The sequence below is a fragment of the Bos taurus genome, chromosome 5 (assembly GCF_002263795.3).
Source record: "Bos taurus isolate L1 Dominette 01449 registration number 42190680 breed Hereford chromosome 5, ARS-UCD2.0, whole genome shotgun sequence".
Taxonomy (NCBI): Eukaryota; Metazoa; Chordata; class Mammalia; order Artiodactyla; family Bovidae; genus Bos; species Bos taurus.
Genome location: NC_037332.1, coordinates 107,113,826 through 107,129,002, shown reverse-complemented (window position 1 = coordinate 107,129,002; position 15,177 = coordinate 107,113,826). Strand labels below are relative to the sequence as shown.

At 54.8% G+C, this 15,177-nt stretch overlaps 1 protein-coding gene across 12 annotated transcripts in view; it reads right to left on the bottom strand.

Annotated features, from left to right (window-relative positions):
* The window catches only part of IQSEC3 (IQ motif and Sec7 domain ArfGEF 3), a 92,067-nt gene that overhangs the window by 11,488 nt on the left and 65,402 nt on the right, over positions 1-15,177 (bottom strand). For all 12 annotated transcript variants that reach the window (XM_024992702.2, XM_024992703.2, XM_024992705.2 and 9 more), the window contains exons 6-11: positions 8,615-8,737; positions 7,881-8,047; positions 5,245-5,384; positions 3,776-3,901; positions 1,470-1,569; positions 1,190-1,351 (exon numbers count right to left, since the gene is read on the bottom strand). In XM_024992702.2, the coding sequence (XP_024848470.1) occupies positions 1,190-1,351; positions 1,470-1,569; positions 3,776-3,901; positions 5,245-5,384; positions 7,881-8,047; positions 8,615-8,737 (818 nt within the window). The remainder of the gene's footprint in view (positions 1-1,189; positions 1,352-1,469; positions 1,570-3,775; positions 3,902-5,244; positions 5,385-7,880; positions 8,048-8,614; positions 8,738-15,177) is intronic.

Genomic DNA, 15,177 nt, shown 5'->3' with positions numbered 1-15,177 from the left:
AGTTATATGCACTGGTCGGGAGAGTTTTTTGTTTTAACCTGATTTCATTGCTGTCTTAGGAAATTAGAGACAGAAACTAGCCTCTCATTTTCAGACTGGAAAGTACGTGAACCTCAGAATCAGACTCCAGTGCAACTGGTCGTCCGCTTCTAATATGCACCTTAGACTATGCACCTTAGACACATCCCTTAACTGCTCTGTCTCATTTTCCGTAAGGCCATGAGTCCTTGCAGCCTCCCTCTGGGCACACCTAAACAAGCTGCCAGGCACACAGCAGGCGCTCCAGGGATGCTCGTGAAACATTATCGCCTGGCGCATTGGCACTCTGCTCAAAACTCCCACTGCCTTTTCTTCTGCCTAAGGGGTTTAGACCAATTTTGAACTACTTTTCCACTAAGTGGCCATGCAAGGCAGACCTGGAGTCTTTTTATTTTCTGTTGGAGTTTCTGAATCCATTCTTATTTAATTTTCCTTTAAAGGCTCTCTGAAGCTGCCGTGATGCTCCATGACAGGAAAGCGTGCATGTGGGCAGAGACCGCAGGTTGTCACTGCTCTTGTCTTGAACCCAGAAGCCACCGGTAAACCACCCAGATGGATGAAGTGGCTCTGAGATTGTCTACAACACCTGAGCAACATCAATGAGAGCAACCAAGAACAGGCACTCCTTGGAGGACAGAAAGAGAGCTCTAAGGCGAGGGACAGTCAGAAAGCCAGCCAGGACTCTTCAGGAAGATGACGTTATAAAAAAAAATTAAGTGGGGGGATCCTTACAGGTTAAAAGGCATGAAAGACAGGAAACAACCAGCTGTGATGTGGGGATCTGAACTGGATCAGGGAGGAGGCTGTCCAGGGAGATTGGGTCAGAATCTGCCCGGAACGCCTCAGTGTGCATGTCTGTCTTTAGGGCCGGCTCGTTTCCTGGTCCTGCTCAAACCCAGCGAGTTCTGTGGCCGAGGGGCCCACAGGGAGCCCCACAGCCTAGCTACACGTGCACACACCCTTGCGTACCTCGGTTTAACTGTGAAGCCTCCATCAGCCGTGATGGCGCGGTGGGGCAGGGGGCGGGGAGGGCTTGGGAAGGCAGAGGGGCCTTGCTCACCCACACTCACTCCACAGAGGGGTGTCTGTCTACGAGCGACCCTACTCCTGGAGCCAGGCCACCCAGGGGTCTGAGGTGAGGCGTCCTTACACTCTATCCGGATCTGCTCCAGCTCTGTCACCTCAGCGATGGACTCCTTCAGGTCTTCCACAAACTTCTGCATCTCGTCCAAGCCCAGGGCGCAGAAATGCAGCACCTGCTTCTTCTCGGAGCCCAAGAGCGGGGTCACCAGGGTGATGCCGTGAGAGTAATCTGGAAGCCAGACCCCAGCCGCCACGGGCCGTGAGCAGCCGCAGGCGAGGCCTGGGCCCTGGGGTGCCTGGCCCTCCCCTCCCCCAGCCCCGGCCAAATCCACAGACGACAGACTTACACTCGTTCTCAAAGAGGTGGAACTGCATGCCCAGCAGGCCCACGGACCTGCAGAAGGTGTACGTGGAGGAGCTCTTCTTCTTGGGGCAGAGTTTGAGAATCTGTCCAAGAGAGGGAGATAGACGTGCACTGATGGGTGTGCGCTCGTGTGATAAACATGCCTCACACACCCAGGGGCTCTGGTGAACACAAGTGAATTCACAGAAAAGGACAGGCACACCCAGGCAGACTTACACACTTAGGATACATTCACACACACGTATACACACATGCGTGCACACATACATATACGCACAATATACCGCATGAAGCCGTCCAGCGGCCCTTCCCACTGCATCTAACACGCAGCTGGACTCCCGGCCTGGTCTGTAACCCCCACCTCATCTGGTCCCTGCTCTGCTCAGGCCAAGCCGTCCTTTCTGTGGCTTGAACAGAGCAGGTGGGTCCCACTGTGGGTCTCTGCACCAACTATTTCCTTGCAGCTTCCAGCATGGTCGGCTACTCTCCTCACTTAGTGCTGTGCTAAGCTGTTTCAATCACGTCCGACTCTTTGCAACCCCATGGACTGTAGCCCGCCAGGCTCCTCTGTCCATGGAAGTCTCCAGGCAAGAGTACTGGAATGGGTTGCCATGCCCTTACCCAGGGGAATCTTCCCATCCCAGGGATGGCACCTGGTTCTCTTAAGTCTCCTGTGTTGGCAGGCGGGTTATTTACCACTAGCGCCACCTGGGAAGCCCCTCCTCACTTAGCAGCTGCTGCTGCTAAGTCACTTCAGTCGTGTCTGACTCTGTGTGACCCCATAGACTGCAGCCCACCAGGCTCCCCTGTCCCTGGGATTCTCCAGGCAAGAACACTGGAGTGGGTTGCCATTTCCTTCTCCAATGCATGAAAGTGAAAAGTGAAAGTGAAGTCTCTCAGTTGTGTCCGGCTCTTAGCGACCCCATGGACTGGAGCCTACCAGGCTCCTCCATCCATGGGATTTTCCAGGAAACAGTACTGGAGTGGGGTGCCATTGACTTCTCCCCCTCACTTAGAGCTTGACTCAAATACGGCCTCCTTAGAGACCCCTTCCCTGACCACCATTTCTAACAAACAAAAACAAAATGAAAGAAGAAAAATCTCGGCCTCAGGATGCCGGGGTTGCGGGAGGAGGACCCTCGGGATCCATAAGTCAATCAATGGGTCAGCCCATTAAAGCACAACAAGCCGAAAGGCAGTGAAGAAATGCATACACAGGTGACGGCAGAAACTGGTACTTTTTTTCTTAACGGGGCAGTGCAGCGTCTCAACCACTGGACCACCAGGGAAGTCCCCGGTATGTGTTTTGAGGATGAAGTAGTGTAAGGACTGGACAGTGAGTGGGCAGGCCACATTTGAGGTGGGGGGACATCTGCACTGAATGAGGGGAGAGAGGGGGTCATGCAAGGTCTGGGAGCTTTTCAAGCAGATGATGAGCAGCAAAGTCAGGGTGTGAGACAGAGAAGCCTGGTGGGCTAAGTCCATAGAGTCACACAGAATCAGACATGACTGAAGCACGCATGCTCTGTGTTCAAAGAGCGAAGGCTAAATGCCCCATAGATGTATAGACATGTACACGCACGTGTGTGTGCGCACACACACACACACGCCAGCATTCCCCTGGACCCAGGGACAGTACCGGCTGCTCGCAGACCCCCTGCACCTCCCAGGCTGCGGGACAGATGGACGTGCAGCCCTGTACCCTCCAGCCCCAGGTATCTCATTATGACGGGGAGGCAGACGCTCTGGGATCTAGTCCATTCCCACCAGGACCGGGAACCCAGAGCAGATAAGCTCTCTGTGCCTTGGCTTTATAACCTACAGAGTAGGAACGATCCTGTCTGCCCGGGCCATCACCTGTCTGCTCTGAACACAGAGCATGCGTCATATCTGATTCTGTGTGACTCTATGGACTTAGCCCACCAGGCTTCTCTGTCCATGGAATTCTCCAGGCAAGAATACTGGAGTGGGTTGCCATGCCCTCCTTCAGGGGATCTTCCTGATCCAGGGTTCGAACCTGAGTCTCATACATCTCCTGTGTTGGTAGGTGGGTTCTTTGAACACAGGCATCCATACAATGACTATTTAGTGAGTGTCCCAGGCATTGTTCTAAGTGCTAGAAAGCAGGGGAGAACAGGATCTGATCTGTCTCCTCTCCATCCCCCACCACCCTTCCCATCCATGACTCATCCCAGGCTGTGGAAATCGGCTGCTGGGTGTGCAGCACCCTGTGGGGAGGGGTCCCCTGAGCCCCTCCCTGCTCAGACCCTGGCTCTGCTCCCCGCTCACCACCAGCAGGTCGTTGAAGAGGAACACCTCCCTCTGGTGCGCAGCCTGCTTCTGCAGCTTGTTCACGTCCGTCACCTCGAAGAGTCGGCTGCAGCAGACCAGGCGGCGATGTGGCACAGAGAGAACCTGGGGGGGGGCACACAGTGCTCAACAGGGGGTGGGGGGGCCGTCACCCCCTAGCACCAGTTTCCAGAAGAGCAGATGCAGGCCCGGTTTGACCCTGAACCTCCCCTCTCCTCCCCCAGGGCTCTCTCCCCTTCCTCACGCTCCTTGGGGATCAGGGCTGGGCAAGAGGGGTTCTCGATGCTGGGAAGAAGTAAGAGGATAAAAGACAGAGAAAGGACATTGAATACAGTCTCTGGGTCTTCCCTGGTGGCTCAGTGGTAAAGAATCCACCTGCCAACTCAGGGGACACAGGTTTGATCCCTGATCTGGGAAGATCCCACAGGTTGCGGAGCAATTAAGCCCATGCACTGAACCTACCGAAGCCCGCACACCCTAGAATCCAGGCTCCATAACAAGGAGTAGCCCCTGCTCCCCACAACTAGAGAAAAGCCCCCAAAGCACCAAACACCCAGCATGGCCAAAAATGAATAAATAAATATTTTTAAAAAGAGAGAAAAGAACCTCTGGATCGTTCAAGTCCCATCACTGTGCACCCTTCTCCCTCCGAGTCCTCCTCGAGGGCACCCCCACATTCTGTGCTGTGCTTCTCTGTACTGCACACCCAGACACGAGTGTGCAAGGCAGGGAGGGGGTCCCGGGGACACTGGAAACCTGCTCTAGTGTATGAACCAGCTCCTGGCGGGCATCCGCAAGCCTGACAGAGGCTGCGACTTCAGCATGAAGGGCTCTAGCCAGGAAAGGCTGACCCCGCATGAATGGGTGGAGGAGTCCAGCACAGAGCCTCCAGAAAGTTCCCCAAACTGCCCCCTGAGCAAGCCACTGGGGAGGAGGAACCAGAGAGATCAGGGTTAGAGATGGAGGCCAGACCTTTATGTCTGCGGTATACGGAGCTTCTGTGGACATCTCGAGAGGACTGCCCTTAAAAACCACTGCAAACTTGGAGCAAACTGTGACCCGGGGCCACAGCTCAGGGGCACCTCAAGGGTTTGAGACCCCACATCGAGAGCCTGCTTGAGCCCATGTCCTTCCTTCTCTTCAGTAGATCATCCAGGATGCCCAGGGTCTATTCCACTCCAACCTCCAGAGGCTTCAACCCAAGAGCCTGGACAGTCTTACCCAGGACCTCACTTCCACCTCTCCCACTGCAGGAGCTGGTCAAGGTGGCGATGAGGAGATAGGCAGGTGGAAGGAAGAGGGTGCAAGAAAGAAAGGAAGAAAGGGAAGGAGCTGGAGACAGGGGCTCTGTGGCCCGAGGTGGGGGGCAAGTGATCCCTCACCCCTTCCACTTCCACCCCTCCAGCTCCCTGCCAGCTGAGCACCATGACCCCACGGTGGGCACTTACAGTCTTCATGCCCACGATGGACTTCTCCACCTTGGTGACGTACGTGACGTGGTCCTCATTGGACCTGAGCTCCTTCTGCTGAATCCTCTCGTAGATGCCGACCACCAGCTCCCTGGGGATGTCGGCACCGTCATCCACACCTGAGGATGAGGAGTGGAGAAGGGAGGGGGTCGGGGGGTCAGGGGCTGGAGCCAGAGAGGGGAAGCCCGCTACCTGAGTGACGCTCCCCAAGGGTGGCCTTGATTTGGCCCTGTCCCTGCTCCAAAGCCTTCAGTGGTTGGCTTCACATCCCTGCTGAATTAGAGATGACCTCCCTGGCCAGAGCACCTGCTGTATGAGGGCTCAGCACGTGTCCCAGCCCCACCTCCAGGTGCCCCACAGCCACAGTCTTGGCTCCTACCTCCCAGGCCTCCTCCTCATCTCTGATCACAGCCTCGGGCTCCTGCCTTTGCTCCCCCTAGCATCTCCCGCTCCGGCCCCACCATGAGGGCACTGCCCGTGTGCTGTCTTGTCTCTTTCAGGCCCTCCCCTCCCCTCCACAGGGAGCTCAGTGATTAGTTGTCAGATGGTGAGAAGATCCCCTCCTTGCTGGGAGCGCAGGGAGGGGTGGGACATTAAGTGAAGGAGAGCAGGGCAGCCCCCGCAGTGATGCAGTAACAAGACCACCACCCGTCTCCCACTTCATGGTAATGATCAGACTCTGGTGACAAAAAACACCAGCAGGAAGTACACCAACATGAAAACAACTTTCCCCGGGAGGGAGAAACAGAAGCAATAAACAAAATCTTCCTTCTACTTTTTCTAAATCTTCTTTTAACGATTATACACTCCTCTTTTCAAGAGGGGAAAATGAAAAATAAAACATCCTGGGCAAGTGCTCTCCAAGCAGTTTTCTTAAGTGTCGAGAGGACATTACACCTTCTATGAGTGACTCTCTGGATTGACCCCGTGTCTTCCACATCTGAGCTTGGTTCTGAGTTGGGCAGATGAACCAAGAAGCACCCCCCAGGGCCCCTGAAAGAAACCAGGCTGCGGCCAAGAGGAGCAGGGCAGGGGCTGAGCACACGGGGCTCCCAGGTAGAGATGGCAGGTTGCACACCTCTGCTCCTTCTGAACGCCCCGGAAAAAGGAATCGGCAGAGACGGAGGAAGAGGCAGGGGCACCAGGGGACCTGAAAGTGGGTGAATGAGCACATGATCCGCAAACCTGGGAAAGTGGAAATGGAAACCAGCAGAGGGATTAGAAGGCTCAGAACCATCAAGGGCTCTGGAGCTGGCAGAGCCCTGGAGGTGAAGGTGGGCTCGAAATAGGAAGATCAGTTGAAAATTAGAATAAAAGGCAGTTAGACGTCCCCGCCCCTTCCTCCACTCCAAGCCTTCATTCTTTGGAAGGGATGAACCAGGAACTCTGGGCTGGTGGACCCCAAGCACAACCTGTTGGAGAAGGAAATGGCAAGGCACTCCAGTATTCTCACCTGGGAAATCCTGCAGACAGAGGAGCCGTGGGGGCTACGGTCCATGGGATTGCGAAGGGTCGGACACGACTGAGCAACTGACATTAAGCGCAACCAAGACTGAGAGTCTGTGCTGAAAACCGGGGGATGGAGCTGATGCCTGTGTATTAGGAGACCCCCGCGAGCCCACTTCCCACGCAGCTCTCAGTGCTGGCAGAGAGACTCACCCGCTCTGGGCCACAGATTAGACATTTCTCTTCTGAGGGACTGAGCATCCCAAGGGAAAATATCTAAAGATATTGCAGTCACTTCTCCCCGTGAAACAGCTTAATGAAATGTCGACATGAGAAAGCCCACCAGTCGGCAACCCCACGCACACTTGGAGCTTTAATCAGCCTTTTAGTGGCTCACTGCTAAATGTTGGATGGACAACCAAGTTTCATTCGCTGTGTATGGAAAGTCTCCAACACAAGAGAGGAAAAGTACGGGGAAAACTGAAAAAGGAACTTAGAAGAAAGCGAGGAGAAACCGAAACAAACAAGTGCAAACGTGAGAAGATGTTGCATCTACGAAACAGGAACAAAAGGCTCTGAAGAGCAGCACTTAGCAGAAAAGAGTTCTTGAGAGTGAAAAAGATGACCGCAGAAATGAAAAGTTAAGCAGGAGATCTGAAAGAGAAAGCTGAGGGCCCTCTTCAAGAAAGTCAAACAAGAAGACAAAGATGGCAGACAGAAAGTTGCCGTCAGAGGCTCAGACTGGGAGGTCTAACATCTGGAACACAGGAGTTCCAGAAACAGAGTCCAGAGAAAAAGGAGAGGGAAATGATTAGATGCAATATTTCGGAGGCATGTGTTTCTAGACTATTAGTAAAAGGAAGAAACTGGTTCCCAGCACAGTGGGTGAAGAAAGAGCCAAAGAAGGCACACGATGATGAAACTCAGAACACGAAGGACTCCCCCGATGCCCGGCATGCTAGCAACCTCCTGGGCCAAGACAGCAGTTCCAGTGCCCTTGACCACCGGGGGTGACAGCCTTCCGTGGGGGTCTGAGACTCCCGGAACGACTCTGAGCAGGTTCTGGATCAGTTGAAAATTAGAATAAAAGGCAGTTAGACATCCCCGCCCCTTCCTCCACTCCAAGCCTTCATTCTTTGGAAGGGATGAATCTCCACTGCCTCCCCTACCTCGCAGGTTCCGGATAAAGTCCTCCAGCATCATCTTGCGGTCGGGCTTGATGTTGGGGCTGTACATGTCGGTGTTGAGCAGGATGATGGCGAAGGCCAGGATGAAGATGGTGTCCGGGTTGTGGAACTGCTGCACCACCTCGGGGTTGCACATGCAGTAGCGCTGGCTGCGGTGGGGACACGCGTGGGGCATGCGGTGGGGACACGTGTGGGGCATGCAGTGGGGACACGCGTGGGGCGTGAGGGCCCTGCCTTCCCCACACTCTGGAGAGGGGGGCACTTGGGAACATGTCCGGTTTTCTGAGTGTGGGCTTAGGCCCAGGGGGGCTCCCCATCTCCACTCTTTGGCCCCCATTCCCACCGAGGGGACAGGGCAGGTGTCACGCACCCAAAGACCCCAGACACCCCCTCCGCAACAGTACCAGCCTCAGACTGATGCTCAGTAAAAACCCGCTGGTTGATGGGGACACACGAAGTGCCACCAGGCCACCTGGAGGCCAGATGCTGGTCCAGCTCAGAGAGCCCCAGAGGTCTGCCTGCTTCTTTCCTCCCCTCCTGCCCCCCTCCCACCCTCCCCCGCCCAAACCCCAACCAGCCCTCTAGGGACTCCTGTCCTCAGCTCACAGCCCGGGCTGCTTCCTCCATTCCCTGGGCGTGTGGGGGACTCCTGCCCCCGGCTGGCAGCCCCCTACTTCCCCCACACCCAGCGTATGTGAGGGCTGGGGAGGACCCACCTGAAGGCCTCTATGAGCCGCTCCACCTTCTGGGCCTCACCCTGCACGCGGATATGGGCCTGGAACTTGCGCAGGGCCTCGTCCAGCTCCATGGCAGAGAAGTCCATCTCGTCCACCACGCAGCTGAGGCCGGGAGGGGAGAGGGCCATGAGGGCAGTGACCAGACCTCCCTCCACCAGCCAGAGCTGGGAAGGGGGGCAAAGCCCCCCTGCTGGCCAGACAACCCCTCCCTGAAGGAAAGGCGAGACTTGGGGGTCTGAGACCAACCAGGAGGGACTTACCCATGCCAGGGTCTCCTGCCATAGCCCAGGAGGACCTCCTCACCCTGCCTCCCCTCCCAGACAGCCCTGCAAGGTGCTGGCTGAGGGTCCTCCTCCCACTGCCAGAACCTGGGGCCCAGGGCGGCAGCCGGCAGTCCAAGGCTTCCGGCTAAGAGGATGCTGAGCCCAGACCTCCCGCCTCCAAATTCCAGGGCCTCTCCTCTCAGCCCCTGAGCATCCAGAAGTCAGAGATTTAAAAGGTGAACACAGTTTCCTCTCCTATCCTCTCCAAGGCCTGTCAGGGGCCTGGCTTTCTCCCCACTTTCCGTTCCATTTGGGAGTCTCCTCTTACACAACCCCTCCAGTGTCTGAGCGTTTGTAGCCGAGCAGACTGCCCACCCCCAAGCAAGTGACAGGCCAGCTTAACCTCCTGGCCCCCAGCGCATCTGGCCTTGCCCTCCTGGGGCACCCTGTCCCCAGGATCATGAGCATTGGGGCAGGAATCTGGGCCCCACAGAGCAGCAGGCTTGACGCCCCCGAGGGCCACAGAGGCTCCCGCGTGGAGCTGACGTGTCCTTTTCCGCACACACGTGCCGCTACGCTTTTCTCCGTCCTGGTCACCCCACACCCGCCCCATGCTGCCCTCTCCTGGTTCCCACAGGATGCAGAGAGTGGGGGGGGTTTTCCTGAACACAGGGGAAAGAAGTAGAAGGGTACCATCAGAGGATTGACAAATCCAGTTTGTTTGACGATGGTTTCTCTGGTGTTGGGGGAAAATGAACGTACAGGGAAGGGCAGGAGCAATAGAGAAGCAGGGGCTGTCAGGATGCACCTGCAGAGGGCCAGGCGAGAGACGGGGCTAAATCGGAACAAATCAAATGGACCCGAACGGACCAGGCCAAATCAGAATCTGAGAGACATCCTAAAGGAAGAACCTGGGGGGACGAGGATTCATTTGGTTGATCGACAGGGTTCATAAGAGGCCACGTTAAATAACAGTGCTACTACACACAGAGGAGACTGCTGAGGGCGGGAGTCAGTCCCTGGGCAGCCTTCACCAGGCCACAGGCTGTGTTAGCAACTCTTGCAGGAAAGTGAGGGTGTACATCTTTTATGTTTTACCAAGTATTTAATATTTTAAGTTGGCCTGAGTAAATATTTGATAATGTCTGGTTTGAGGAACTCTTCAGATAAAATGTCCCCACACCCAGCATCTCTCTCTTCTCAAAGCTGAAAGTATAAACGTGTTTATTTAGTATAACCTGGACAAAGTACTCCGGTGGGTCTGAAGCAAAGACCAAGCATTCTGAATTCTCAGCAGCCCAGGAGGCTCTTCCTGAGATTGGCCGCCTCTGTTCCCGCCCACTCTGGTCAGCAGGCCCTGGGGCCTCTCCCTGCCTCAGGGCTCCGCCCACCTCTCTCCTCCCCACGGCCTCTGCTGAGGGTCAGGGCCTCAGCATCGCACCACAGCTGTGACTTCAGTAGCCTCTAGACCAGCCTCCTTGCCTCCAAACCATCTTCCGGAAGAACACTTCCAGGACATCCGCGGCCCTGTCACTCATTCCTCTGCTTATAATTTTTCCAAGGCTTCCCACACCCCCTGTATGAAACCCGAGTTCCCTGGCAAAGCACGGCCCTGGTCGCTCCCAGTCGCCCCTGCCCCTGCGGCATCCTGGCTCTGTCCTGCAGCCTTGCTCTCCATCATTGCATGCTCATTCACCCAGGCTGCTCCTTTGTCCTGCAGCCCACCCCCGACCTCCGGGTCTGCGTCTAGATGTCCATCTCTCGGAGAGTCTTCCTCGACCTCCGTGGTTCCTCTGCTGTGTCTCCCACCAGGCCACACGCTTCCAGATCCCCAGAGTCGATTTCTGCATTCCTAGTGGATATCTGAACTCAATAAACATTCCTGGGGTGGATGAATGAGTGAGTGACAGGACCAAACTGGAGAACGACTGGGGCCATGAGCTGGAGAAGGGGTCGGCTGGAGAAGGAGCCCTGTGGCTGGGGCCTTGACCTGGTGGCCCAAATCAGCTGGATCTGACCTCTGGACACAGCTGCCAAGGGAAGGGACAGTGGATTCCAGACCGTGGGCAGTGAGGCAGCGTGGAGTGCACACACTTCCCATTGTTCGGCTGCCTTTGCAGGCCAGGGAGTGATGAGAACTCGGCCAGCTGGCCCTGATGAGGCTGCTCCCGGGGAGATGTCTGGACCTGCCTGGCGAGATGCTGCTAACAGGGGGTAATCCCGGTGGTGCTCCCACTTGGGTCGGGGGAAGCGGGGGAGGTGCCCTCCTTCCTGTGAGTTTCTGCAGAGATGTGGCAAGCCCCTTGCAAGGGCTGGGGAAGCATAAACACAGACGCTCCCTGCATCTATATAAACACGTACAACCTTGCATAAAATTGCTCGTTAGCACTGATCCATGCCTGGCGTCAGTCTGTGTTGCAGGAAAACGAAGCGTCGTACACAACTGTGATCAAAATGAATGTTGTCATCTCCACTATTTTTTTTTTTTTTTTTTGAACGATAGCAAGACAGTGTCTGGCAGACAAAGGCACTGGATGAGAGCTGAAAATAGGTGATGATGGCAGCAGGGATTTTTAATTGGCCAGAAGAGACCATGAAGACCTGGAAGCTGAGGCTCGGGCCAAGGCTGGGAGGGGTGTGTGCGCTGCCCACGTGGGACTCTGCTCCAGGCAGAGCCGGGCCAGTTTCAAGATTAGGATGGAAAACGAAACCACCCACCACCACGAGCTGGAGGAACCCGGGTGTTATTTCTGCAGTTCTTGTATCATACAATTCAATTAAAAATATCCCCATCCGCCACAGAGTTATTTTCGTTAGTCAGAACTCATAACATGCCTAACAAAGGTCAGGGCCTTCCACAAAAGGGTGGCGTGGCCAACAAAACAAAGCTGGAGGAGGCTGACACAGGAGGGCCTGCCGGGGTCCCTGGTGACGACAGAGCAACGAAGGAAATCCCGTTTGAGGGCCTCAGAGGGGGATGGCTGCCGACGCGCCTTGAACCTGCCCACAAATCGGGAGTTGGTGAGGAGGCTGAGGCCACTTTCCTTTCGCTGGGCTGGCAGCCCCACCTGGTGGTTTTCAAACGGGAGGGCTCACCAGAACCACCTTGCAGGCTGATCAGCAAGCAGGAGGCCGGGCACCACCCCCGGGTTTCTGGTTCCGGGGCTCTGGGCTACAGTCTGAGAATTGACATTGCTAACAAGTTCTCAGGGGCTGCTGCTGTTCGAGACCCATGCTCTATGCTGATGACAGGGCTGGGTCAGGGGGGTCAGGCCCTTGGTGTCAGGCACCCTTGGGATTGAATCTTAGGCTTCCCTGGTAGCTCAGTTGGTAAAGAATCCATCTGCAATGCTAGAGATCCCAGTTCAATTCCTGGGTCGGGAACATCCCCTGGAGAAGGGATACGCTACCCACTCCAGTCTTCTTGGGCTTCCCTTGTGGCTCAGCTGGTAAAGAATCTGCCTGCAATTCGGGAGACCTGGGTTCAGTCCCTTAGTCGGGAAGATCCCCTTGAGGAGGGCATAGCAACCCAGTCCAGTATTCTTGCCTGGAGAATCCCCATGGACAGAGGAGCCTGGTAGGCTGTAGTCCAAGGGGTCACAAAGAGTTGGATACTACTGAGCAAATTTCACTTCACTTCACTTCTACCATAAAACTATTAGGTTCTAGCCACTTAGCCTCACTGGGCCTCACTTTTCTCATCTCTAGAATGGAGCTGACCCTGTAACCCCTGTTACAGGTAATCCCTGTAACCTACCAGTGGGCAGGTGGGGTTATGGGCTTTAGAAGAGACGATGTATATAAAGCTCTCAGTTATAACAGAGTATAAGAAACAAAGAGTTCCCAACTTGCAGTTGCCAAGGGGTGGGGGAGGGAGGGATAGACTGGGAGTTTAGGGTTGGTAGTCACGACTATTACATTTAGAATGGATAACCAACAAAGTCCTACTGAATAGCACAGGGAATTATACTCAATATCCCATGACAAACCATAATGGAAAAGAATATATAAAAGAATGTCTATATTACTGAGTCACTTTGCTGTACAGCAAAGATTGGTACAACATTGTAAATCAACTATACTTCAATAAAAATATACATGTGTGTGTATGTGTTTAGTTGCTCAGTCGTATCCGGCTCTCTGTGACCCCATGGACTGTAGCCCGCCAGGCTCCTCTGTCCATGGGATTTCCCAGGCAAGAATACTGGAGTGGGTTGCCATGCCCTCCTCCAGGGGATCTTCTCAACCCAGGGATCGAACCCAGGTCTCCCCCATAGCAGGCAGTTTCTTTGCCATCTGAGCCACCAGGGAAGCCTATATATGTATATATACATCTGGTGACTCAGACGGTTTATGTATATAAACACAAATACATTTTTAAAAAGGAAATGAGAATTCTCGTTAGGGACCAAATCAGAGCTGATGTGCCTGGTGGTTAAGCAGATCTGAAGTTTCTACTAGCAGAGCTATAAACACCCTTGCCATCATCACCAATTAACTCTGCCTGAAAGTCCATCACCAGATCCATCAACTGTTTACAACATAGTCCGTCAGACAGAGGAAACCAAGTCAGCTCAGACCAATGGAGGTTTGTGGACCAGTTCCTCAGCTCTGCTTTCTTCCTAGATGAGAGGGCCAGGGCCAGCAAATAAAGGTGCATCGGGGATGGGAGGGGCTTCTCAGGGGCGCTAGTGGTAAAGAACCCACCTGCCAATGCAGGAAGCACAAGAGACGTGGGTTTGATCCAGGGTCTGGAAGATCCCCTGGAAGAGAGCATGGCAACCCACTCCAGTGTTCTTGCCTGGAGAACACCATGTACAGAGGATCTGGCAGGCTACAGTCCACGGGGTCACATGGAGTTGAACACATGAGCGACTTAGCACATACACGGGCAGAGCACCTGATTTTGGTCGGGGCACTAGATGTTTCTTCTCTCAGCCCTCAGCTCCTGTCCGGGGTAAATGAGGGGGCTGGACTAACTGACCGTCCAAGGTGTTTCTCAGCACCACCACTCACAACTGGGGTCTGACATGCGTGGTAGAGACATCTGGACCAGATGCCTGTTGGGATGAAGCAGAAGGCAGGAAGGTGCAGAGCTAAGGGCTCGGGCTGTGGACCATTCTGCCCGGCTTCAGATCTCAGCAACTGCTCAGCTTTGTGGGCAAGCAACCCACCTTCTCTGGTTCCTTCACTGGGTGCAGACTCCAGCATTCGCTTCACAGCGCTGCTGGGAAGAAAAAACGTGGCTCTGCATATAAGGCTCTTGGAACCATGCCTGCTGGCACATGATATACACTTGGCACACGTGAGCTGCCCACTCACTCACAGACGGCCCTCCCGAGAAACCCTAGAATGCCCTGGAAGTCCCCTTGCACTGAGCGGCCAGTGTCAGCCACCCCTGAGTTATCACACAGGATTGAGAGAGACCCCTCCAGAGCTAGGACCAGAGGGCTCAGGAAAGGAGTTGGCGCTGGGTTTATTTACTTTGGTATAAAAGCCCAATCTCCATGTACCCATGACCAAGCCAAAGGGAGTCTCAACTCTGGACGTGGAGTTCATCCCACTCTTGAACTTGGAGTTCCAGAGTTCCAGAGTCTCCATGTACAGGAGTGAGTGATTCTGAAATGCCAGTGACTGTTAACTGTTAAGGAGAATCTCTCATCCGTGTGTGCGCGTGTGTGTGTGTGTGTGTGTATGTGTGTAGGCAAGGGTGGAGGAAAGGGCACTGGAGAGGTGAGGGCTCAAGGTCATAAAACCCCAAGACACCCCTGTTAGAAGAGACCTTCTCCTTCCATCCCTCTGAGTGGGGGCAGCACCAAGTTTTCAGAGCCGCGCAAAGCCGCCTACCCGTGTCTGCCCCTGGCCTCTCTCCATCCCCCTCTAGACCCACCAGGGTGGGCATGGGTGCCAGCCTGCTCTCCCCTTGCCTGTGGATCTCCTCAGGAGCAAGACAACCCCCATCAGAAGCTACATACAGACAACGCCCAGGACCTTCTGGAGTCAGTCCTTCCCAGCGAAGAGAGGCCAGCGCCTTCCAGCCTGTTGAGTTTGACAGACAATCTGTCTTCATTTCTGAGTGTCCCCAAGAAGAACAAATCTGTTACATGCTGGCCAACACATTTCCACGGAAATGAAATAATGAAATCTGACTGAAACGTCCTACTCCAGTATCTAACAGAGAATGGAGCAGGCGCAGTGCAAGAAGGAATCCCCCGGGGAAACTTTTTCTCCCACCCTGCCCCCCGGGACTGCTCAACCCCCATACTGCTCCCCCTGCAT